This window comes from Aedes albopictus, chromosome 2 (genome assembly GCF_035046485.1).
Source record: "Aedes albopictus strain Foshan chromosome 2, AalbF5, whole genome shotgun sequence".
In the NCBI taxonomy this organism is placed as follows: Eukaryota; Metazoa; Arthropoda; class Insecta; order Diptera; family Culicidae; genus Aedes; species Aedes albopictus.
In genome coordinates this window covers 262,496,952-262,522,511 of record NC_085137.1, presented here as the reverse complement: position 1 = coordinate 262,522,511, position 25,560 = coordinate 262,496,952, and the positions used below count along the sequence as shown (strand labels likewise).

The 25,560-nt window shown below is 44.2% G+C and overlaps 2 protein-coding genes, 1 long non-coding RNA gene and 1 other non-coding gene across 4 annotated transcripts; 2 read left to right on the top strand and 2 right to left on the bottom strand.

Moving 5' to 3' along the window:
* Positions 1-18: 18 nt before the first annotated feature.
* On the bottom strand, positions 19-2,061 carry LOC134286500 (uncharacterized). Its single transcript, XM_062848117.1, has one exon. It carries the CDS (start codon positions 2,059-2,061, stop codon positions 19-21), a length of 2,043 nt encoding a protein of 680 aa, XP_062704101.1.
* A 2,116-nt stretch (positions 2,062-4,177) lies between these two features.
* On the top strand, positions 4,178-6,055 carry LOC134288039 (uncharacterized). Its single transcript, XR_009997720.1, has 2 exons — positions 4,178-4,373; positions 4,638-6,055. It is a non-coding gene; the product is annotated as an uncharacterized LOC134288039 (long non-coding RNA).
* Positions 6,056-6,341: 286 nt separating this feature from the next.
* On the bottom strand, positions 6,342-15,107 carry LOC134286499 (uncharacterized). The gene is made up of 2 exons (XM_062848116.1): positions 12,118-15,107; positions 6,342-6,897 (listed from the first exon to the last, which is right to left on the bottom strand). Exons 1-2 carry the CDS (start codon positions 15,105-15,107, stop codon positions 6,342-6,344), a joined length of 3,546 nt encoding a protein of 1,181 aa, XP_062704100.1.
* Positions 11,216-11,288, top strand: Trnak-cuu (transfer RNA lysine (anticodon CUU)). The gene has a single exon. It is a non-coding gene; the product is annotated as a tRNA-Lys (tRNA).
* Positions 15,108-25,560: the final 10,453 nt, after the last annotated feature.

Here is a 25,560-nt window from a genome sequence, read left to right as displayed (position 1 = left end):
AGCTGACTCTTCCAGTGACTATGTACTGTGACTTTGACAGGTTTCTAGGTCCCAGAACTTCGTGAGCTGGTCTTGAAGATCGTTCGTGGAGCAGACGAAAGTCAAGGATGGCGATCCACCGACAGGGTGATCGGGTATCTTGCCGGAGACGATCCAGCCAAACTCAGTATTCTGTAGCGTAGGTCCATCTTCAGTCGCCTTGTGTCGCTCGCTTCGAAGCAGGTCCATGTAATACTCTGCTCCGATTATGATGTCTACCGGTCCTGGTTCGTGGAAACGCGGATCGGCGAGGAAGGCTGCTTCGGGAAGGTTCCATTCGCTGATGCTACAACTGGCTGTCGGTAGCGAAACAGTCAGCCGCGGGAGAACGTTGAAATGCATCTCTTGCGAGAAAGCCGACATGTCCTCCAACCTTGGCCGAACTACAGCGCTGACGAGTTTCGTCGAAGTGCTGATCGACGAACCGATCCCTTGAACGGAGAGAAGTGATGGCGACGCGTGGAAATGCATTCTGCTGGAGAACTCTTTCGTCATCAGGCAGTGCTGGGAACACGAATCCAGCAGGGCTCGTGCTAGCATAGTATTGCCGTGACGATCTTGGACCCTCGCAAGGGCGGTGGAGAGCAGAATGTTGTGTGTGGGAGTAACTGGAAGTGCAATGTGTGTTTGAGTGGTGGATGTGGCAGTGTTGGTGGCTGGTGACTGAGTGCTAGGTCGTTGAGAGTTGCTGGGTGTAGTGTTGCTAGCGTTTGATGTCTGTGGTCTCGGGTTTGGTCTTGGTTGCGAGGATAGTGGCTGTTGTCTGGTTTGTGTCGGAGGGTTTGACTGCGATTGTGGAACGGAGGATCGGATTGGTGCTCCATGCAGAAGAGTGTGGTGCTTCTGCTGGCAGTGACGACAGGTTCCCTTGTCGCAGTATCGGGCCCAATGGCCAAGGCTGAGACAGTTTCGGCACAGCCTTGCCTTCGAAACAACTTCTAGCCGCTCCGCAATCTGCAACCGCTGGAACTTTCCACAGACGAAAGCGGGATGCCACGAATCTCCACAGAATGGGCACTTCCTTGACGGTTTGACGGTGGTATGGCACACGGATGGCTTAGATGAGCGATAGTCGGAACCGCTCGGCTTCGAACTCACGGGAGCGACGGATTGCAGTACTGCACAATGGCTGCGAAGAAAAGCGATCATGTTCTGGTACGTTGGCACGTCCTTGGAGTTGTGGTGCGTTTCCCACTGCCGTAGCGTGGCAGGATCCAGCCGGGAATACACCATGTAAGCCAGAACTGTGCTCCACGCAGCGGTGTCTTCTCCAATCTTCTGCAGCATCTGGAGGTTTTTCTCGAACCCGCTGATGAGGTTGCTCAAGCCGTCGTAACTTTCGCGCTTCATGCCTTCCACGGCAAACAGAGCATCGAGGTGGGCCTTCACTATGAGTTTTTTGTTCTCGTAGCGGGATTCCAGCGCCTTCCACGCCACGCTGTAGTTTGCAGCTGAAAGCTCCACAGACTCGATCTCTTGCAACGCTTCTCCAGAAAGAGCCGACTTCAAATAGCTGAACCTGTCCATGTCGTTGAGTTGCTTGTTCTCATGGATCAGGCTGCAAAAGCTGTCTCGAAACGGGACCCACTCCATAATCCTCCCACCGAACGACGGAAGGCGAATTTCTGGCAGCTTCACCTTTGAAAAAGAGGAATCTGACCGGTCACCAGGTTGACCGATTCCGGATGCCGTCGCGGTTGGTAGTGGGGTAGCTCGCTTCGATGTGAGACTGGCCTTCAGACGAAAATACCGCTCCTCGAACTCGGTAAGTGCCGCCAGATTGGCCTTTTCGCGCAATCGTACATCCTTGTCGTCCTCATCGTCAGCGGTTTCGTCCGTTAGCAGCTCAATTCGTTGCCGAATCGCGTAAAACTCCTTGCAGATTGCCTCCAGGGATTCCAGGCGCACTGCAATTTGTGGTTCGTCCTGGCTGGGATCGTATCTCCGCGCGAAATTCTCCAATCCTTCCAACGTATTCAACACACGTCGTTCACTCTTACCAAGGGCGCGTAGATCGGCCATTGATAACTATTTGATCACTGCACTACACTGCAATTAACTGCGCCAAGCGCAATCAATCAAAATTGAAAACTGCACAGCACTTTCACTTGCACCAAAACACTCGCGATCGACTCGACGTTCCACAAATTCGCGACCTCGAGAGACAGATTGACTGCTCGACGACAATGTAGACAGCAGCGAGGGGGGTAACGACCAGAGAAGACCAAACAAGCCAACAAATCCAGCGAACACCGAGACAAACAACAACTAGCGGACACCTCAGGGCTACGCTCCAAAATAAGCAACTCGCATGCACTTTCATAAATTTATTGCCACCAATTCCACCCAACATGCAATCTCCACCCAACATGCACTATACTTCCCAAAGTAAAATGTCCTCCGGGCTGCTGGGCTCCTTCGCTTCGACGACAGCGCCTTGGTTTCGTCCCTCAAGATGTCCTCCTTATAGGTGCGCTCTTCCTCACGATGGCGCCAAGATCTCCTGGCTGGTTGTTGCACAACGCACCGCGCCACAGCAGCAGCGATGGCGCTGGAAACCTTCACTGGCACTGGCCAGACTTTTCTTCACCGAAGAATGTTCACCGGCGGGAAATTTCACTCCGCCCGCAATCTTCCGAGCCGTGCAATTATTGCCGACGGCTTTCGCGCACTGTTAGTCTTTGTCCGTTTTCACTGCACCGCCCACCGCACTGGGGATTGCCGGGTTCCTAACACGGAACCGCACTCAAGTGTCCTTTTCACGATCCGGTTCGAAGGACCAAATGTTCGCGCCCGCCGCGGTTCACTTTCGGACACTTGTAAAAATTCGTTTTGTTGCACTAGGGAAACACAATTTATTACGCGAACAGAAACTACTAATTTATTACGGGGTACAGTTCGAAAGAGGAGATGTTTCCTCCGCGGCGGTTTATTTCTACTGATTATAATACAGCTGTTTTCCCTATTTGCTTTCTCTACTCCTATATACTATCTATATGCAAACCTAGGGGCAAGACGCTGTGCAAACGAGAGCAACTCTGGGAAATTCTGAGTTACTCGTTTTATCGATGATCGACGAAATTTTTTGAAAGACATCCCCAAAAGCACAATTTTTATTCAGCACACGCAACGCTTTGCAGTTTGACAATGGTGCCAGATCACACTTTGGCATAAATGGGAGAAAATCTGAGGAACTGTGAGGAATTCTGAACAACATTTCGTGCACAGATTTGCTCTCGTTAGATCTGTCTTGCCCCTAGATGCAAACCGATCGATCCCGATATGCGAGATCGACGGACAATGAGAGCGAGAGCGGACCGACGGAGACATGTATTAGGGGTGCCCATGTACAATTTAACTTGCGATCAATATTGTTTCTCGCTCTATACCACTGGGTAACTGAGGGTTAGCGTGTAAACTGTGCCGGTTATTTTTCAGTGTGTGCCGAAGTGTGCCGAACGTGCCGGAGGTGTGCCGAATGTGCCCAGTGGAATATTTTCTTAGAATGTTTTCGCGCTAATTTATAATCCTGTCTATTTTTGGCGAATGTTATTGGTCTAATCGGTGTTTACCGACAAAATTCCACCCAGAACACTTGTCTAGAATCTGTATGAAGGGATTTTTTGCAATCGTAAGTATAATGACAGTTTGATTCCATACCGCAAAGTTGGATTTCTATGTTGTGCCCATGTGTGCCGGCATGTGTGCCGAGATGTGCCGGTATGTGTGCCGAGATGTGCCGGCATGTGTGCCGGGCACAATGTGCCGAATGACCAACCCCTTGGTTTACTCTACTATCTATAATCCCAACAACAATAATATTTATTGTTATTTATTTGTTACGAATTGTTTTTAAGTGTAATTGAGAAATAAACTCTTTTTTTAATAAAAAGTCTATGAGAACTTTGCAGGCACTTTTGCAACTATTTAAGGACAAGGTATTTGGAGTACATTGCTCAAAATTTCTAGAGCACCGTTTTTTAGAACCGTTGAACGGATTTGGATGAAAATGCATCACGCTATTGACAACCACTGAACAATTAGCGTGATGCATTTTCATCCAAATCCGTTCAACGGTTCTAAAAAACGGTGCTCTAGAAATTTTGAGCTATGTACTCCAAATACCTTGTCCTTAAAAACAACTTAAATTAATTTTTACTGATAGTAGCTTTAAGGTGAAGGTTGCTCGAGATCATAATAATAAGCTTGGCTCCCGCTCTAATAACCCTCTCAACCACCCACTCAAAACAAACAAATCAGACGGCGCACATGTAGTGTGACTTGGTCAAATAAACTAACAAAAACGTTCCAAAATGAGCTGTATTAAAATAGCAGTTGTACCCTAGGGGCAAGACAGATCTAACAAGAGCAAATCTGTGCACGAAATGTTGTTCAGAATTCCTCACAGTTCCTCAGATTTTCTCCCATTTATGCCAAAGTGTGATCTGGCACCATTGTCAAACTGTAAAGTGTTGCGTGTGCTGAATGAAAATTGTGCTTTTGGGGATGTCTTTCAAAAAATTTCGTCGATCATCGATAAAATGAGTAACTCAGAATTTCCCAGAGTTGCTCTCGTTTGCACAGCGTCTTGCCCCTAGGTTGTACCTTTGAATTTTGGCACACATATGATTTATTGCATATGCCCACCAACACAATTTGTTCTTATAAAATATTTTTTAATTTATTTAAATCCCTACTTTGCCCAATATTTTCACCAATTATCCCATTTTGCACCACTTTATTTACGTTTTTGTTGACAACTCTCTCCTCTCTTCTCTCGTACTGTTTCTCTCTGACCGTAGAAAACTACCGTGAATGGGGTGACATTAATTGATGTAATTTCAACTCATAAACAGCGAACGATTGTTCTGTTATCTATTGAAATCACATTATCAGTATGATATTTAAAATACTTAAAAGATTAACAAAATAACAGCCTTGTTTCGTGATAAACATGAACTGCGGTTTAATCAATTTTACCGTACGTTGAACAATACCACTCAGTTTAACGGTACGCTTTTCCGTTTTAGCGAACCGCGATGTAAATTGATCCGGGTTTTCGACCACAAAAGTGGAAAACGCGTAAGTTTTCCGCGATAAACGGTAGGTCAGGCGGAAGTGCGGACAATTTCACGTAATCGATCAACTTATCACAGTGCTGTGTTGTGTAGAAGACTGTTAAAAACGAGGTTAAAAAGTGATTTGAAAATAAGGGTGACGCGCTTGTCGAAGAAGAAAAAGTGCAGTGTGTGCTACATTTTGGCACGAAATTGTGAAAATATTGTGAAAATTGCAAAGTAGTTCTTCCTGACGGATGAAATATATAGTGTTCTACCACAAGTAGCAACCTGAGTGCAATTTGAGAAGGTAAGCAAGTATATTTTTGAGAAATTGTTCGCTAACTTCCGCGCTTCTCGATGACTATGGTGAGGGGAGGGAGGTATAAGGGAGAGAGTGGCGGCCATACTCGCTGCCATTTTGTAACCCCTGCAACTATTTTTTTATAACTACAGCTCTTTTGTCCACTAGGGTACTACGTGAGCGATTCCAATTGGACGCTGCACTTCCACGTTGTACAGCGCCTAAATGTATTCTATTCTACTTATTCTACTGTATTGAACTGGTTGCCTTTGTGCTTCTTTCATTCTTCTACCCTGTCCATGGTAGAATGATGAGCACGATAATGCTGATGTGTGGCTGCTGTTTCTTTTCCAGTCCAATTGGGGGTCCATTATGAGTTGCGGTTCGCCAATATCCAAATTCCGGGTCCGTTAGAGCTATATGCTCCGAAGAGGGTCAAGTGCCAGCTACTCTCGGGGGGAAGAGCAGCTGACGAAAAATTGCAAGTGCCGGGGCTGGGTTCGAACCCATGACCATCCGCTTATGAAGCGAAGGTGTGCACCACTGCGCCGCGGGCCCCGACGTCCCCTGCAACTATGTCCTTAAATTATTATAGAACTATTGAAAAATAATCGAATCAATTAGTCACTAATATAGCTAATGTTCACTTACTGTACGAACTATATGGGCTTGATTTCTATTGTAAAAAGTAACAAGTATTCAAGTAGTATAAGACTCTAATGTTGGGCCCTGGGACTGCTCGGTTCTGGAAGAGTACCGGCTTAAGCCCCAGACAGCTGGTCTAAGCCGCGGCCGTCTACGGGGTGGGTCTCCAAAACCTCTTTTAGTCCCAGGTCTCAGGGCGTCTGGCGTGGGGAGGTTTTCGGAACGCGAGGGACCTAAATAATTTAATTTCGGTGAAATGAAATGTGCTTTTAATGAAACTTACAGAGAGATGATGGTCAACGATGGCAATGGATTCGCTTGGTGCCGAAGCTATGGTGCACGGTTGTGCGTCGTCCGTCGGTCCGGCGGATGAACGTCGATAGGGGGTCGATGCTTGGCGGTCTGGGATCGACCGGGCTGTGTACTCCGCCGGCGGCACGTGGAAGTTGAGCGCTAACGGGCGTCTTGTGGCCCGCTGTGCCGACCGCTTTGGCGTTGGTCGGAGGAACAGGGATGGTGTAGGCCGGAGATAGGTAGCCGGGTTGCCCTTCGGTATCTGGTCTGGGGCCACGTGGACGGTGATCGATAGGGGCGGCTGGCTTGACTTGGCTCGAAGAATCCGGCAGCTGACGGAGCTGGCAGAGAGCGGAGCGTAGGAACAGGGTGCGGAATGGCTCACTGGGGCTTTCGATATCCGGCTCGGCGACTCGGGGACGGCTCTCAGCTGTGACGGCCGATTTGATCCCGATTGAAAACTCCGAGGTGACGGAGGACGGTGCGTAGTAGCCGGGTATGGATTCCCGGAGACACTTCCACAACGAAGCAAAACTTGGCAGCAGCCGGGCGTTTGCCCTTCCGATGGACGAAGTCGACGGTGCGTCTGTCCGGAATGGAGTCCTTCTGGCCACGGTGCGTCTCCGACAGGTTTATCACCGGGAGATTTAGGTAGGTTTCTGGGCCACACGGGTACTCCAAGGTACAAAAACTTTAGCACGTCGGAAAACTTAAGGGCCACTTTGAAGCCACGCGGGAAATCACATCTAGTGTAACAAATACGGGATGCACCACTATCTGCTTTCATCAGCGCCCACAACTTGACTGCCTGCCACCGCGCTCTCAATCTCCTACTCGACCGCTCGTTGGGAGCTCAGCCACCCACAGAAACGCGCGTTTCGCACTTCCTCCTAATTTGCGCTACCTTGCTTTGTGGGTACCATTGGAGGTGACTCTCCCACCTGGGCTTTGTGTAGACCATCCATCGCAAAATTCAAATGCACCGTTTCACAAAACTAAACTTCACAAACAGTATCCCTACTTTCTCGCGCTCAGGGCATTAAGAAATAGGCAAGATGTTACCCGCCGGTAACATATCCCCCCTCTGGTCGAACGAGGAAAGCGTTAACAAAACACATAATAACATTCAAAATAGTAATTAGAACTGGTTTAGGATATTTGGTAGAAAAACATTTTTTTTGAACAAAACATCATTCATTCGAAATCAGTGAACAATAATATAATCTTCTCATACAACAGAACCGTATTGATCACAAACAAAACATGCATTATTCTCTTCTCCTCATCACGAGTCAGTTTACTATAATGGTCAAAATCTCCAACCATCCTCCAATCAAAACAATAACTTCGAACAGCTTGGGGCTCGTTCGAAGCAGCCAACTCTAAACAAACAATGCCTTGCACTCAACGTTCCACGCAACACGCACTACGCAAACCGGGCCAGATAGAACGAGACCGCGCCGCGTCGGCGAGCCACATGTTGCACGCGCGAAGGTACAATTAAAACTAAAATGATGGATCTTCCACCGCTACATTCGGGTGGTACATAATTAAAGGTCGGTCATTTCGACCTATTTAGCCAACACTAATCCCCACAAAGACCACAGATACTTTCGTGCATTTCGTCTTTTATCGAGGAATTGTTTGGACCAAATACATAAACACTGCATCTACCCGTGTATTGAATAGGATCGGGTTTTCGTGCAGTTTCACGATGTGAACAAAGTTACTGACCTCTGAGCACGATTTTCGTTTTTGCGAACCAAAGGATCAGTCTACCGGTAGTCCTCGGCCAGTGAGTATCGGGACGCGCGCTCGATTATGAAAGAAGGTGAAATTTCGGACGTCTCCGTTTAAAAATAACTGTGTTGGGTAGTCCAAAGTGACTCAGGATGCCTGCCGCAATAGCTGGTCCCGTTCTTGCCCCGCGGAAAGCAAAACGGGTCAAAATGCTTATTTGAGGCCAAAGGTGAGACCCCATTTTGGTCAAGTCTCGCACAAGGACATTTGAAGGTCTAACTTCGGATAATTTGATTGGTTTTCAGATTGGCTATCCAGAGACTAGGAACGCCAAATTGAAAAGAACTACGCTGGCTTAAGCAAGCACGCCGGCCAAACCCCAATGTTTCGTCCATGCTGATCCATGAGCTCATACGAGGAGGAGCCATGTCTCGCGACCACGCTGCAAGGTAGGAACTGTGCCCCTAACTTGGCATTATAAAACTCTTGTGCGTTTGATAGTTTTGTGTTGCGTTTGTAAACGGTATCACCAACCGCAAACGGCTTGGCATGCTGACGAACCCGTAAATTATACGTACGCGACGCTTCTGTGTGAGCTTTTTCTAGATTTCTTCGGACCATTCTGAACATTTTTGGCGATTCTTCGCGGATTCGTGCAAGACGCGCTTCGACCGACAATTCATCCTCGTTCTCGTAATTGCGGTGTTCGTCTCCGTTGAGAACTACTTCCTCCCCCCTTGCAACACGAAACGGTATTACAAAAATACAACATGGAACCCTACAAATGCAAGGGCCCCACGTTGGGCGCCATGTTACAAAAATAAAAGAAATTAATTATTACTAAGAATTAACACTTCACAACACATGGAACCTTACAAATACACAAACTAGGAACATTACAAATTGACGCAAGACAACACAAAACATAAATGTGCCCTGTTATCCAGATGGATAACATCTTCCGATCACAGGATGACGAGGTTTCATTTATTGGTTTGGGTCCATCAGTCATCCTGGAAATGTGTTTTGATTGGCAGTATGCCTTTTAGTTCACAGCATTTGTTGCTGTGTTCATAGCTTGGTTTTGTCTAGGAAAACTAATCCTAATCGGGCATCCTGATTTGGGCAACAACACAAGACCGTCTACAATTTGATGTCCGTGTTAGGGGACGGCTTGCGTGTTTTGTGCTGGTTAGCTCCTGAAATGTTTGGAGCACTACAAATGCACATTAAAATTTAGGGGCCAATGAACAAATCACAGTACAAAACAGAAAATTAACTGACAAAATGTTCACAACTATTTACAAACGTAACACACTCCATGCAACAATCGAAGAATTTTCTATGAATTGCATTCTCCAATTCATGGAAAATTCTTAAAACTACTTTACATACGTCACAACTAATTTACAAACGTAACACAACACCAGCAACAGCGGAAGAATTTTTCAAGAATCGAAATCACGATTCTTGAAAAATTCTTAAACACTCCTATTTACCATCCTTTCAAGTGGTCGGTTGATGGCAGCGATGATCATTTTGTTTGGTGCTAAGCAGACCTCAGCGTGAAATTGTCACCAGACTAACCATATTACGTAAGCCAAACGCTTACCAGATAGCTCCGCGAATAAAATTGCCACCAGGCTAACTAAAGCTAATTGCCACCAGGCTAACTTAAAACTAATTGCCACCAGGCTAACTTAGAACTAATAACGCCAGCGAATCCTGGCAAAGGGTATGATCTAACGCCATTAACCAACGGCCAAAGAACTGCCATCAACCAAGCACTTAGCCTTTATCTATCTTTACTGTTGCGGACACTTATATTTGATCTACTCTACGTTTACCTAAACTAAACCAGATGGATCAACAAAGAAACACAAAACTATAACATGAACGTGGGTTTTTTAGTTGGGCGCCAATGTAACGGAAAATACATTGGAACCTTATAAATGCGCAACGCCCCACGTTGGGCGCCAATGTAACGGAAAATGCATTGGAACCTTATAATGCACAATGCCCCACGTTGGGCGCCAATGTAACGGAAACATTGGAACCTTATAAATGTGCATTTTATTTTCCGTATCGGGCACCAACTCTGGGAACTTAGATTCGCAAAATAAAATAGAACATTACAAATGCACAAAAAACAAACATGCAACACATAACATAAATTGTGCCCAGTTATCCAAATAGATAACTAAGTCCGAACCCAGGATGACGAGGTTTCATTTTTGTTCTTGGTCCATCAGTCATCCTAGAATTGTATTTTGTTTGGCAGTTCGCCCTTTAGTTCGCAGCATCTGTTGCGGCATTCATAGCTTGATTTGGTCTAGGATTTTCTTATCCTAAGGGGGCATCCAGATTCGGGCAACAACACAAGACCGTCTACAATTTGATGTCCGTGTTAGGGGACGGCTTGTGCGTTTTGTACTGGATCGCTCCTGAAATTTTTGGAGCGCTACAAATGCACATTAAATTTCAGGGACAAATGTACAAACCTTAGTAAAACATACAAAATAAACAGACAAAATGTTCACAACAATTTACAAACGTAACACAACGTTTGTAAATAGTTGTGAACATTTTGTCAGTTAATTTTCTGTTTTGTACTGTGATTTGTTCATTGGCCCCTAAATTTTAATGTGCATTTGTAGTGCTCCAAACATTTCAGGAGCTAACCAGCACAAAACACGCAAGCCGTCCCCTAACACGGACATCAAATTGTAGACGGTCTTGTGTTGTTGCCCAAATCAGGATGCCCGATTAGGATTAGTTTTCCTAGACAAAACCAAGCTATGAACACAGCAACAAATGCTGTGAACTAAAAGGCATACTGCCAATCAAAACACATTTCCAGGATGACTGATGGACCCAAACCAATAAATGAAACCTCGTCATCCTGTGATCGGAAGATGTTATCCATCTGGATAACAGGGCACATTTATGTTTTGTGTTGTCTTGCGTCAATTTGTAATGTTCCTAGTTTGTGTATTTGTAAGGTTCCATGTGTTGTGAAGTGTTAATTCTTAGTAATAATTAATTTCTTTTATTTTTGTAACATGGCGCCCAACGTGGGGCCCTTGCATTTGTAGGGTTCCATGTTGTATTTTTGTAATATGGCGCCCAACGTGGGGCCCGGCTAGCTCAGTCGGTAGAGCATGAGACTCTTAATCTCAGGGTCGTGGGTTCGTGCCCCACGTTGGGCGCCACACTCCATGCAACAATCGAAGAATTTTCCATGAATTGGAGAATGCAATCCATAGAAAATTCTTAAAACTACTTTACAACGTATTAACTATATTACAAACGTAACACAACAACGGGGTAAATCCCGTAGAGGAGTGGACGGTTGAATTGATGACGACCTCGATTTCGGATAATCTAGTATCCCACTCGCGTTGGTTATCTCGTGCGTACGACCGGAGAGACGTGTTGATTGCGCGATTAACCCGCTCTACAGGGTTAGCCTGAGAGTGGTGCCGAGACGATAACCAGTGTTTAATTTTGAAGCGATCTAGCATCGCCTTAAACTCTTTTGACGTGAACGTAGTCGCGTTGTCAGACAAAAGTATCGCGGGGACCGAGTTCCTGTGGAACCAATGGCGTGTTAGCTCTGTGCAAAGAGTTTTTGAGCTGATTTTTGTGAATGGATGCAGTTGAACCCATTTTGAGAACAGATCCAACGCAACCAAAACGTATTGGTTGCCTGATTTAGAACGCGGCAGTGGTCCGATATAATCGATCGCGATAATTTGCCACGGTCGCGACGGAACCCGCATATCCCCCATAGGAGGCGTCGTAGATGAGTTAGGAGGCTTTATCATTTTACAATCGGCACACTTTTGAATGTATGTGCGGATTTGGCTCACCATTTTGGGCCAGTAGTAATGTTGCCGGATTTTAGCCAGGGTTTTTTCCACGCCGACATGCATAAAACCGTCGTGGCATGCTTTAAGTATCGCGGTGCGTGATTCAGGACTTGGAATTATCTTCCAGTCGTATCGGTGATCAGAAAGATCATTGTTGAAGACAAACTTCTTCAGTTGATCTCCATCCACTCGAAAATCGGGATAGTCGTCGGGTCGGTTTAGGACAGAGAGTTTCAGGTCCGTGTACCATGAAGATGGTGAAGTGGCCGATATTGACATTACGCTTCTTGAAAGCGCATCGGGCACGACATTGTCTTTGCCGCGCCGATGCACAATCGTCATGTCGTACATTTGAAGCGAAAGACTCCAGCGACTCAGTCGCGAAGAAGTCTTCCACTTCGTACGCATGATAAAAGTCAATGCGGACGAGTCAGTGACCAGTACGAACGGGCTACCTTCAATATAGCCTCGGAAGTGTTCTATTGATAGCAGAGTGGCCAGCCCCTCCTTTTCGGTGGCATGGTACGCACGCTCTTGCGTCGTCAACTTTTTAGAAAAATACTCGATTACCCGCTCCTGGTCATTAATCCTTTGTGTCAACACTCCGGCGACGGCGAGATCGCTCGCGTCGGTGTGTATGATAAAGTTCTGGTCAAAGTCGGGACTTGAAAGCACCGGAGAAGTGATTAATTTCTCCTTTATTGCCTGAAATGCTTCCTCCGCCTCCGGTGTCCATCTCACTGACTTCGAAGCGGACTTCAGAAGCTCTGAGAGGGCTGCGGTGGTCTTACTATATTCGGGGATGAACCTCCGATAGTAATTTGACATCCCGAGAAATCGGCGGAGTTTGGTGATTGTCGTGGGACGTTCAAACTCTACTATGGGCCTTATCTTCTCAGGGTTGATTCTCAAACCCTGAGAGGAAAGTATATAACCCAAGAAGGGGATTTCACTCAGGCAAAAGTGGGACTTTTCAAGTTTTATCGAGAGATTTGCCTCTCTCAAACGTCTCGCAACCTCTTCGAGAAGCCGGACGTGTTCCTCGAATGTCTCCGTGACTATGACGATGTCGTCTAAGTACACGAAGACATTCGGTTCCAGGACACCGTGGCCTAACACTCGGTTCATCAATCGGGCCAGCGTGGCCGGGCTGTTGATCAAACCGAATGGAAGGCGGGTGAACTGGAACATCCCCTTCCCTTGCACGCTGAACGCACAATACTTTCTTGATTTCCGGGCCAGTGGAATCTGCAAGAAGGCCTCCGTGAGATCAATGGTTGAAAGGTAATTGGCGCGAGGCAAGCGGCCGAGAATGCGTCCAGGGTGCGGAAGGGGATAGGCGTCACGCACGGTCCTCTCGTTGAGCTTGCGAGCGTCGAGACAAAGCCGAATAGCCCCTGAGGCTTTTCGGATTGGTACTATGTTAAGTGACCAATCGGAGTTGGATTCTTCGATTATTCCGATTTCGAGTAATCGATCAATCTCCTCAAATAAACCCGTTTGAATTTTGGGCGCTATGGGGTATGGGTAGAGGCGAATCGGTTTACACAGTTTGCTTTCCTCTTTAAGAACGATTTCATGTTCGCAAATAGGCGTTGTGTCGAGCGTATTCAAAGCAGGTGTTTTGAACTGCAGCTTCAATTTTTCCAACCTCTGCTGCTGAGCTTCACTCAAACTCTGCGGAGGGGTTGCAGAAATAGGTTCGTCTGCCGTCCCTTTTCGCGTAATGGTGGAAATGGCTGGATAAATCCGAAACAGCCTCCAAAAATCCATCCCGCAAATACAGTCTTTAGTTAGACGAGGCGCTACTAAGGTGGGCAACACCCTTGTCTTACCATTGAAAGAAAATGGGAGGTGGACCTCACCAAGAATTTCTAACGAGGAGCCGTCCGCAGTTCGAAGTTCTACCTCCTGAGCTGGCTCCCTCAACTGTACGTTCTTTAGCTTTTGGAAAACAGCTGCGTTGATAAACGTAAGATTGCTACCACAATCGAGGAGGGCATTGACAGTGATATCAAAAATCTTAAGCTGTGCATGGGGTCTATCATCAGTAATGCTGTTCAGGGTTATTTTATGAATTTGGGATAAGCTCCTATCTTCCTCATCCTCTTCTTCCGATCTCTGATCGTATAGTTGATAGAGATCTGGCAACCACATTTCTGGAGCTTCTCCCGATCGCGCTGCGTGGGGACCCTGCGACTTTAGGGCTTCCCCAGCCCGTTTTTTTAAACAGTATGGGCAATTGTTGGTCGTGAAACCAATTAACGCACACCGATTGCAGAATACCCTTCTGGGAATTGGACATTCGGAGAGGTTGTGATACTCTCGACAGTTGAAACATTGCCCTTCCTCGGGTGGAGAGTAATTGGAGATCAGTTTTAAAAGAGCACTCGGTTTACTCGGCCCCGGTTTTGGGTCAGGCGGTGACCCTTCTGACTTCCCTGCCTTTTCGAATGGGTTCCGCTTTGAAGTTGGCACCGGTTTAGAATCGGGTTTAGAATTGTTTGATTCGGGCTTTGAGTTTTTCGGAATTGCTGGTGAACCTCTTTGTCGATTTTGATTGACAAAAGTCTTGCTACCCGTAGCGTTTCGACTGTTGTAGTCAATTGCACAGGTTTCCCTCTTAGGAGGCCCGAAAACTTTGGTAAAGGCGGAAAAATCTGTTGCGTCCAAATCTTTACCGATCGTCAACAGCTCCCTAAGTGTGGTAACATTCTTACCCACCAGTGCCTTGCGACAATCATACCTCAAATTGGTTTTTAGAACCTCGAGCTTTTCGGAGTCTGCCAGGGGGTGACTCATTGCTTGGAACAGCTTGTTCACTTGCAGATAATACTGCTGAAATGATTCCCCCTTCTGCTGGCGCGTTTGGTAGATCTTGGTACGTAAGACCGAGTCGAGATCAGGGTGTCTGAACTCGTTTTGCAGTTCCTGTACCAATTGTGGCCAATTATGTAACAAGCGTTGATTTCTACACGAAGTATACCAACTAAGAGCGGCACCTTCAAAAAGGTGCACCGCTGAATCAAACAGGTCCAATTCGGTCGCGTGTTCAGACAGCGCGAGTTGTTCAATGTGGGACAAGAACTCGTTGAGTCCTAGTGCATGGTCATTTCCTGAGTATTTCCTGACCTTCCACTGTGAAACGGGAGTCATTTTGCGTAGCGGAGCAACAGCTGGCACTAAAGAAGCTGTCGGACCGACTGGTTGACGTGGAGGCAAATTGTTTTGAGGATTTGGAGATTGGTTGTGGTTACCCACAGCGAACGGACTAAATGTGAATTCATCAATCCGACGTATGAACGATTCATTCACATTTCCTCCCTGAGACACAGGTGGAGGGTATGAAATGCCACCACTGGTCGAAGAAGTGGGGATCGTAGTCCAGCGTGATTGTCTCCCATCAACTGGTCTTTGACTTTGTGATGAAGCCGGTCCAGATTGGTTAGGGCGCACATCATCACTGCGAAAAGGGTTTGAAGAATTTAGTTGCGCTGAAGACGGCCTTGGAGGAACTGGGGGAGGAAGGCGCTGTTTGCGCATCTCTTCCTTCAACCCACTCATCTGAGAAGCTAACGCTTTTATGAGACTGCCAATGTCAGTCATCGCTTGGTTAAAGTCTGTTTTTGAGACGAATTGTGACGAGTCCGGTTTCTTCGGTATTGTCCCGGTAGCCGTGGTCACTGTTCCGCCAGCGCCAGCGTCGGCTGGCACATTCTCACCTCCTACCGCTTCATCTAACAAAACATCCGATTCTGAGCCCCCTTCTCCACCCGTCATGAAAAATTCCTGTTCTGACCAAAAGTATTCCGAAAACAAATTCAACACCTTCGAAAATTCCTCACTGCTTCTGGATTTTAATTCACCCACTGCATGGTTCTTAATAATCGCCAGGCGGTGACCCAAATGCAACAAACGGGACCGGCAAGTTTCTACCTGAGTTCGCGGCTCCGACGACAGTCTTCGAAGGAGTTCCGAAAAAATTAACTTACACTGGGTAAGGTCCATTTCTGGGTCTAAATCGTAGTGAATGATGAACTCATGGCCATCATTCTCTTCTTTCATAATCTGGCGCAGCCTGCGCCTACGCTTCACACGCGACTCGTCGTCGCCGACTACAACATTTCGCAAAAGTAGCTCGTAATCGAGCTCACCAGGCTCGAGGTGGTCTACACGCATGCTGCGGTAGAGCGTCCCGAAATCGGGACCCGAAACCGACAACCGTGGCATCGTTAATGAAATGCCTAAGAAACGTAGAACGTGAAGTGTTTTCGCTGACAAAATAAATAATTTTACGGGCTTTTCAAATCTCGAACTTACCCGAAACTATTCTACGCTATCCGTGATGATTTTCTGACAATTGGAAATGAGCTATTTTCTTTATCACTCGTGTTAAAGAGTAAAGACTAATCGGTTTTGCCACGTGGCGCACTTTACCCACCGCGAAACAAATTGAAATTGTCACTGATTTCAGCTGAACGATGCGACCAGAGAGGTTTTATTTTAAAGGAATTGAAAATTACTTGAAAACTCCCCCAACGCACAAAAGGAAAGTATATCCGAGGATATATTTTCCCTCCTGAGATCCTCTACTAGGATATTCACGTTGGGCGCCAGTATAAGACTCTAATGTTGGGCCCTGGGACTGCTCGGTTCTGGAAGAGTACCGGCTTAAGCCCCAGACAGCTGGTCTAAGCCGCGGCCGTCTACGGGGTGGGTCTCCAAAACCTCTTTTAGTCCCAGGTCTCAGGGCGTCTGGCGTGGGGAGGTTTTCGGAACGCGAGGGACCTAAATAATTTAATTTCGGTGAAATGAAATGTGCTTTTAATGAAACTTACAGAGAGATGATGGTCAACGATGGCAATGGATTCGCTTGGTGCCGAAGCTATGGTGCACGGTTGTGCGTCGTCCGTCGGTCCGGCGGATGAACGTCGATAGGGGGTCGATGCTTGGCGGTCTGGGATCGACCGGGCTGTGTACTCCGCCGGCGGCACGTGGAAGTTGAGCGCTAACGGGCGTCTGGTGGCCCGCTGTGCCGACCGCTTTGGCGTTGGTCGGAGGAACAGGGATGGTGTAGGCCGGAGATAGGTAGCCGGGTTGCCCTTCGGTATCTGGTCTGGGGCCACGTGGACGGTGATCGATAGGGGCGGCTGGCTTGACTTGGCTCGAAGAATCCGGCAGCTGACGGAGCTGGCAGAGAGCGGAGCGTAGGAACAGGGTGCGGAATGGCTCACTGGGGCTTTCGATATCCGGCTCGGCGACTCGGGGACGGCTCTCAGCTGTGACGGCCGATTTGATCCCGATTGAAAACTCCGAGGTGACGGAGGACGGTGCGTAGTAGCCGGGTATGAATTCCCGGAGACACTTCCACAACGAAGCAAAACTTGGCAGCACCCGGGCGTTTGCCCTTCCGATGGACGAAGTCGACGGTGCGTCTGTCCGGAATGGAGTCCTTCTGGCCACGGTGCGTCTCCGACAGGTTTATCACCGGGAGATTTAGGTAGGTTTCTGGGCCACACGGGTACTCCAAGGTACAAAAACTTTAGCACGTCGGAAAACTTAAGGGCCACTTTGAAGCCACGCGGGAAATCACATCTAGTGTAACAAATACGGGATGCACTATAGACACTATAGATTCCATAGACTCGCGGAGGCGAAGACAACTGTAGCCAAACGAACTGTCAGTTCGTGTAGCCAAACGAGCATGACGTCACAAATTCAATAACGACAATGGATTGCGTGACGTCATATTCGCTCGGTACACTCTAAATTCACGGCAAAACACACAAAAATCGTATTGCTCAACCATGTCTCCGCGAGTCTATGGAATCTATAGTGTCTATAGGATGCACCACTATCTGCTTTCATCAGCGCCCACAACTTGACTGCCTGCCACCGCGCTCTCAATCTCCTACTCGACCGCTCGTTGGGAGCTCAGCCACCCACAGAAACGCGCGTTTCGCACTTCCTCCTAATTTGCGCTACCTTGCTTTGTGGGTACCATTGGAGGTGACTCTCCCACCTGGGCTTTGTGTAGACCATCCATCGCAAAATTCAAATGCACCGTTTCACAAAACTAAACTTCACAAACAGTATCCCTACTTTCTCGCGCTCAGGGCATTAAGAAATAGGCAAGATGTTACCCGCCGGTAACAATATCTACTATGTGTTTTATTGTGAACAATAAAACCAGTCATTTGTTAATAATATTTACCATGTAATGAATGGTAATTTTTTATCCGGGTATTCGGCCAACTTTTCACGGTGTTGTTGATTCTGCCCCGGATTTTGCGCATAGCTTTTGAATAAAGTGTCTCGAGTATACTGTTATTCCAGACTCGTTACTTTTGAACAAGCGAAACTCGTGGAACTCGAGTAACACATTCAAAATAGAGTCAGTCTAGTTAGAGTCTGGCGGACTGTCACTTTATATCGGAGCCAATCGAGCATGACGTCACGGTGTAGCATTTATCGGTGAGGACACTATGACGTCATGCTCGATTGGCTCCGGTCGAAAGTGACAGTCCGCCAGACTCTAATTATAGGGACTCTAATTCAAAATGGGTCTAATTAGATTCGGAAATGTGACCTAGGGGCAAGACGCTGTGCAAACGAGAGCAACTCTGGGAAATTCTGAGTTACTCATTTTATCGATGATCGACGAAATTTTTTGAAAGACATCCCCAAAAGCACAATTTTTATTCAGCACACGCAACACTTTGCAGTTTGACAATGGTGCCAGACCACACTTTGGCATAAATGGGAGAAAATCTGAGGAACTGTGAGGGATTCTGAACAACATTTCGCGCACAGATTTGCTCTCGTTAGATCTGTCTTGCCCCTAGTGTGATACTCATAAACACGCAAAGTTTTACACTGCCATCAAAGTGTGGAACTGCTATGAAGATTTTCGGTGCAAAAGTTTGGTATTTTGGAACTCCTTACCACCTGATTTAAAACGTATTTGCTCGGAAGCAATGTTCAAGAAAGGCTGCACTACATTTTTCAACCAATTGTAAGTTGAAAAACCCGATTTAATCCACCTATGGTGAACAGAACCCTTCTTACACTTATTAAAACTATTGTTGTATTATTTGTATTTAACATATTTATTTTGTGTGCTGGACCAAAAGTTCTAGAAAATATTGTGAATTTGGCATCTAGTGGATTGGTTTCCAAAATAGCATCATGGACCATGGACTAAACTACCAGAAATTCCAGACCCCTTCTAGAATCTTGAATGAAATTAAAAAAAAATAGTGTACATATTCTGGAATATTGTATCTTGGTATTCATGGTTAAAAGGACAAAAAATGATATACAGGTCGGACTCGATTATCCGGAGTCGGGTTCTGGCGCTTACCAAAATAATATCTCGCAAACGGAATGGTGTAAGAAGCTGAAATTTTGACTGATAACTAATCGAAGTTGGCTTGACAAAATGTCAAAATTACAGCTTTATACAGCTCTTCGTTGCCCAGATATATGGTTAAGAAGCATCAGAATCTCACTCCGGATAATCGAGTCCGACCTGTATCTACTATGCTAATCAGTTTTGGAATTAGCTAGTTATTTTGGTTGTCCAGTTCCTGCATTTTTCCCACAATGCATAAATTCAAAGCTTTCATTTAACATATTGTTAGTTTTCATAGAATTCCTGTTTATTTGTTATTTATAATTTTATTGAAAACAATAACCTGCTAGTATACACTTTATATGAGGTCAGCATTATAGATTGAACAATAATTTCCTATAGACTGGTCAAAAGCTCATGCAAGATAACAAACGAATAGAATAATAAAAAAAGAATTCATTGAAATACTCTTCGAAAGATATCTCAGTAACCAAATGTCCAATCCAAATAAAATTTCAGAGCCTTTTACAAGGATACTGTAGCCACCGACTAAACCGACGTGCCACTCGATTCCGAGACTTGACCGAAACCATTACACGGTAAATTCAAATTGCAGTGATCGCTAGTGTCAAATTGAAAGTGACGTTTAGCCCGTCATGACATTTACACAGCCGGCGTCGCGGCGTCTCGATCGAACGCTGTGTAAACAAAAACACGTGATTGCCAGTATTGTCAATCTGTAGCTTCGCTTTGCCTCAGAATGGAGTATTACGGCAATTACGGGATGCTTAAGAATTTTAGGAACCAATTATGAATGTTATATTAAATGTCCCAGCCTGAAAATAAATCCAAACAGTGGTGGCTGTTACCATCTGCACGGTACATTCCCATCGGATTATGCAAGCGTCGCGACGATGATGCTGCTCCTGCTGCCGTTTTAGTGACGCTGACTGGGCTGACTACTGTTTCAACTTTTTATGTGAAAAAAGAAAATCTCCCAGAAGTCAATAGGATTTACATGAATTAGGCCTATTAATAAATTGTGCTTTCTAAAAATTAAGATATGGAATTGTGTTCTGGTAAAATCAGCAGAGTGGCTGCAGTATGACGAAGGCATGACCACCGACGACGGCGACGCCGCGGAATACAAACAAACACTCTACGTTTAAACCAATCAAAGTATGAAATTCTGTAAGATTATTGAGTCTTTTACGCTCCTAAAAAAATTAGTTTTGAACATAGTTCGTGAATCTATCTTCTCTTAGTTTATCATGAGAACTTTTGGTAATTACATATTATAAAATAAACAGCATTATCCAATGTTTGAAGAATCTGTTCATTCCAGCACACCTATGGGTGGCGTTATTTAAGAGTGCTCGAAATATTTCGGCTAAAATAGTTCTGAACCAAAATCAACAGATGGCGCTAGTTTTCAACGGTTTTTATTTTAAAACTTCGGACGAGAATTTTATGAACCTTTGCACTAGCTGGCATGTCGGTTCGTCGGTGCTGTAGCTTTCATTTGGTGCTAAGAGAACCCAAATCGGTTGACAGACGGCTGAGATTATTATGATACACTTGGTCAAAAATCTCTCAAAAGGTTAACCTGTATTACTCCCAAGTACTCTTTATAAGATATCTCGAAAAGCAAATGTCCAATCCTAATAAAATTGTATAGGGTTCTACTAGGATGTTATAGCTTTCATTTGGTGCAAGGAGAACCGAAATCGGTTGACAGACGGTTGAGATATTTGTTATGATACACTTGGTCAAAAATCTCAAAAAGTTTAGTTGAATAAATCCTAAGTACGCTTCGAAAGATATCTCTATAACCAAATGTCCAATCCTAATAAAATTTCTGAGCAATCTACTAGGATGTTGTAGCTTTCATTTGGTGCCAAGAGAACCCAAATCGATTGACACACGGCTGAAATATTTAGTATGATACACTTTGTTAAAAATCTCAAAAAGTTTAGTTGTATAACTCCTAAGTACTCTTCGAAAAATATCTCGGTAACCAAATGTCCAATCGAAATAAAATTTCAGAGCGTTCTACTACAATGTTGTAGCTTTCATTTGCTGCCAAGAGAACTCAAATCGGTTGACAGACGGCTGAGATATTCATCAATATGCTAAATGTCAAAAATCACTCAAAAAGCTAACCTATATTACTTCAAAGTACTCTTCGAAAGATATCTCGGTAACCAAATGTCCAATCGAAATAAAATTTCTGGGCGATCTACTAGAATGCTGTAGTTTTCATTTGGTGCCAAGAGATCCCAAATCGATTGACAAACGGCCGAAATATTTATTATGATACACTTGGTCAAAAATCTTAAAAAGTTTAGATGTATGACTCATAAGTACTCTTCGAGAGATATCTCGGTAACCAAACGTCCAATCGAAAAAAAAAATCAATAGCGTTCTACTAGGATGTTGTAGCTTTCATTTGCTTCCAAGAGAACTCAAATCGGTTGACAGACGGCTGAGAAACGTGCGTGACTTTTTTTTGTAACGCACATACACACACACACACATACACACATACACACACACACATACAGACATTTGCTCAGTTCGTCGAGCTAAGTACATTGGTATATGAGACTCGGCCCTCCGGGCCTCAGATCGAAAGTCGGTTTTTCGAGCGATATTTATACCCTTCTTATGGGTGTAAGAAGGGTAAAAAGAATTTATTGAAATACTCTTCATAAGATATCTCAGTAATCAAATGTCGAATCGAAACAAAATTTCAGGGCCTTATACAAGGATATTGTAGCTTTCATTTGGTGCTTAGAGAATCCAAATCGGTTGACAGATGGCTGAGATATTTATTATGGTAACCTTGGTCCAAAATCTCTCAAAAAGTTAACCTGTATTACTCCCAAGTACTCTTTGAAAGATATCTCGGTAATCAAATGTCCAATCCTAATAAAATTGTATAGGGTTCTACTAGAGTGTTGTAGCTTTCATTTGGTACCAGGATAACCGAAATCGGTTGAAAGACGGCTAAGATATTTATTGTTATACAATTGGTCAAAAATCTCAAAAAGTTTAGTTGTATAAATCCTAAGTACTCTTCGAAAGATATCTCTGTAACCAAATGCCCAATCGAAATAAAATTTCTGGGTGATCTACTAGGATGCTGTAGCTTTCATTTGGTGCCAAGAGAACTTAAATCGATTGACAAACGGCCGAAATATTTATTATGATACACTTGGTCAAAAATCTTAAAAAGTTTAGAAGTATGACTCATAAGTACTCTTTGAGAGATGTCTCGGTAACCAAACGTCCAATCGAAAAAAAAATCAATAGCGTTCTACTAGGATGTAGTAGCTTTCATTTGCTTCCAAGAGAACTCAAATCGGTTGACAGACGGCTGAGAAACGTGCGTGACTTTTTTTTGTAACGCACACACACACACACACATACACACACACACACACACATACAGACATTTGCTCAGTTCGTCGAGCTGAGTTCATTGAGATATGAGACTCGGCCCTCCGGGCCTCGGATCGAAAGTCGGTTTTTCGAGCGATATTTATACCCTTCTTATGGGTGTAAGAAGGGTAAAAAGGCTTTTCCTACATACATTCCGTGATATTTTTGCTACTGTTTATTAAGCTCAAATATTACAAAGAGATATTAGCTTTTATGTATTTGATGCAGTTGCATTTTCATGTAGAGCTAACTTGAGAAACCAGATTTGGTCATAAAAAAGGCTTTTCCTACATACATTCCGTGATATTTTTGCAACTGTTTATTAAGCTCAAATATTACAAAGAGATAGTAGCTTTTATGTAGGGTGGGGCGGGGCAAGATGGGTCGCATAAGGATGGATCACCATAACTTCGTAAATACAAATCGGATTGGTATGCATTCGCCCGCTACTCTTTAATAAGGTACACCGGGGCAAGTTGAAACGGGTGGGGCAAGATGAAACAGCGGGTTAACATGATGTTTTCTAATGATGATAAACAGTTCGATCGCCATAACACATAGTTTTTGATTCAAACAATCTTTTAGCGAAGGATAAATTTCCAAATTGTATTGAAATCTATTTCAAAACATCGTGTTTCATCTTGCCCCACCCGTTTCAACTTGCCCCGGTGTACCTTACACTAGTTAGTTATGCTAAAAGTCGATAAAAAGTTCATTAAATACAAAATATGATGTTAAACAAGCAGTTTTAAAAAGTGATCGATTTTGTGCCGTGAAAAAAGTGCGGGGCAAGATGGGTCACTTTTTAAGTAAATAACATTTTCTCAACGAAAAACGTCAAAATATAAGATTTGTTCCGCATTCAAATATGCTCCATATCCATGCTGAATAAACAAGAGCTACTAGTAAACATTTTATAAATTCATTTGGAACATAAAAAACTTAACGATTTGAGTGGTCCTGAGGCGACTTGAAAATCGATGTTTTTACTAAAAAATTATCATGATTTTATGTTATAATTTTGAGCGTTCATTCCGCTTGATTGAAGTCATTTATGAGATAGTCTTGTAATAAAAAATAAATAACTTTTGAATGCTCCAAAAATACGTTCAAAATTGAAGGTGACCCATCTTGCCCCGCGGCCGTTTATATGGAGAATATATGGAATGTATCGCATAAGAAAAATGGCAAAAAACCATTTTATTTTTTATTTCCATGAGAGTGAATAATTTTTCAATCAATGTCCCAAACTGTTGTATATTCATGCTGGTCATCTAACAAAATTATTAACATAATCAAAACATGAGTAATGGGCCCGAAAATGGCACTGACCCATCTTGCCCCGCGACCCATCTTGCCCCGCCCCACCCTATTTGATGCAATTGCATTTTCATGCAGAGCTCCTTGAGAAACCAAATTTGATCATAAAAAAAAGGCTTTTCCTATATACATTCCGTGATATTTTTGCTACTGTTTATTAAGCTCAAATATTACAAAGAGATAGTAGCTTTTATGTATTTGATGCAATTGCATTTTCATGTATAACTAACTTGTGTAACCAAATATGATCATAAAAAATCTGTTGACAAACGGCTGAGAAATGTATTATGATACATTTTATCAAAAATCTCTCAAAAGCGTAAATTTCATTACTCCTTAGTACTCGTGGAAAGATATCTCGGAAACAAAATGTCCAAACGGCATGAAATTTAATAGCATACTACTTGGATGCTGTAGCTTTCATTTGATGCTGAGAGAACTCAAATCGATTGACACACGGCTGATTCATTTATTATGAAGCATTTTGTCAAAGACCTCTTAAAAAGTTAAGTTGTATTACTCCAAAGTACTCCCCGAAAGATATCTCGGTTACAAAATGTCCAATCGGAATGAAATTCAAAAGCGTTCTTCTAGGGTGCAGTAGCTTTCGTTTCGGGCCTTAAGAACCCGAATCGGTTGATAGACGGCTGAGAAATTTATGGTGATACACTTTGTCAAAAATATCTAAAATAATTAAGTTGGACTACTCCCTAGCACTCTTTGAAAGATATCTCGGTAACCGAACGTCCAATCAAAATAAAATTCAATAGCGTTCTACTAGGATGTAGTAGCTTTCGTTTGGGGCCTTAAGAACCCAAATCGGTTGATAGACGGCTGAGAAATTTATGGTGATACACTTTGTCAAAAATATCTAAAATAATTAAGTTGGACTACTCCCTAGCACTCTTTGAAAGATATCTCGGTAACCGAACGTCCAATAAAAAAAAATCAATAGCGTTCTACTAGGATGTAGTAGCTTTCGTTTGGGGCCTTAAGAACCCAAATCGGTTGATAGACGGCTGAGAAATTTATGGTGATACACTTTGTCAAAAATATCTAAAATAATTAAGTTGGACTACTCCCTAGCACTCTTTGAAAGATATCTCGGTAACCGAACGTCCAATCAAAATAAAATTCAATAGCGTTCTACTAGGATGTAGTAGCTTTCATTTGCTTCCAAGAGAACTCAAATCGGTCAACAGACGGCTGAGAACCGTGAGTGACATTTTTTTGTAACATACATACACACACACATACACACACACATACACACACACATACACACACACGCACATACAGACATTTGCTCAATTCGTCGAGCTGAGTTGATTGGTATATGTGACTCGGCCCTGCGGGCCTCGGATCGAAAGTCGGTTTTCCAAGCGGTATTTATACCCTTCTTATGGGTGTAAGAAGGGTAAAAATGCAATGTATGATATTGTCACGTGTTGTAAGAAACTTTGTTGTAAATGTTTTAAGTATGTAATTTTA

What these genes read in the sequence shown, in the direction of transcription:
- LOC134286499 (XM_062848116.1), bottom strand. Translation starts at nt 15,107, where the DNA reads ATGACTCCCGTTTCACAGTGGAAGGTCAGGAAATACTCAGGAAATGAC. An exon ending in GATGGAGATCAACTGAAGAA is followed by an intron (nt 6,898 to 12,117) that starts GTTTGTCTTCAA and finishes GTCCATCGGAAG; the next exon opens with GGCAAACGCCCGGCTGCTGC.
- LOC134286500 (XM_062848117.1), bottom strand. Translation starts at nt 2,061, where the DNA reads ATGGCCGATCTACGCGCCCTTGGTAAGAGTGAACGACGTGTGTTGAAT.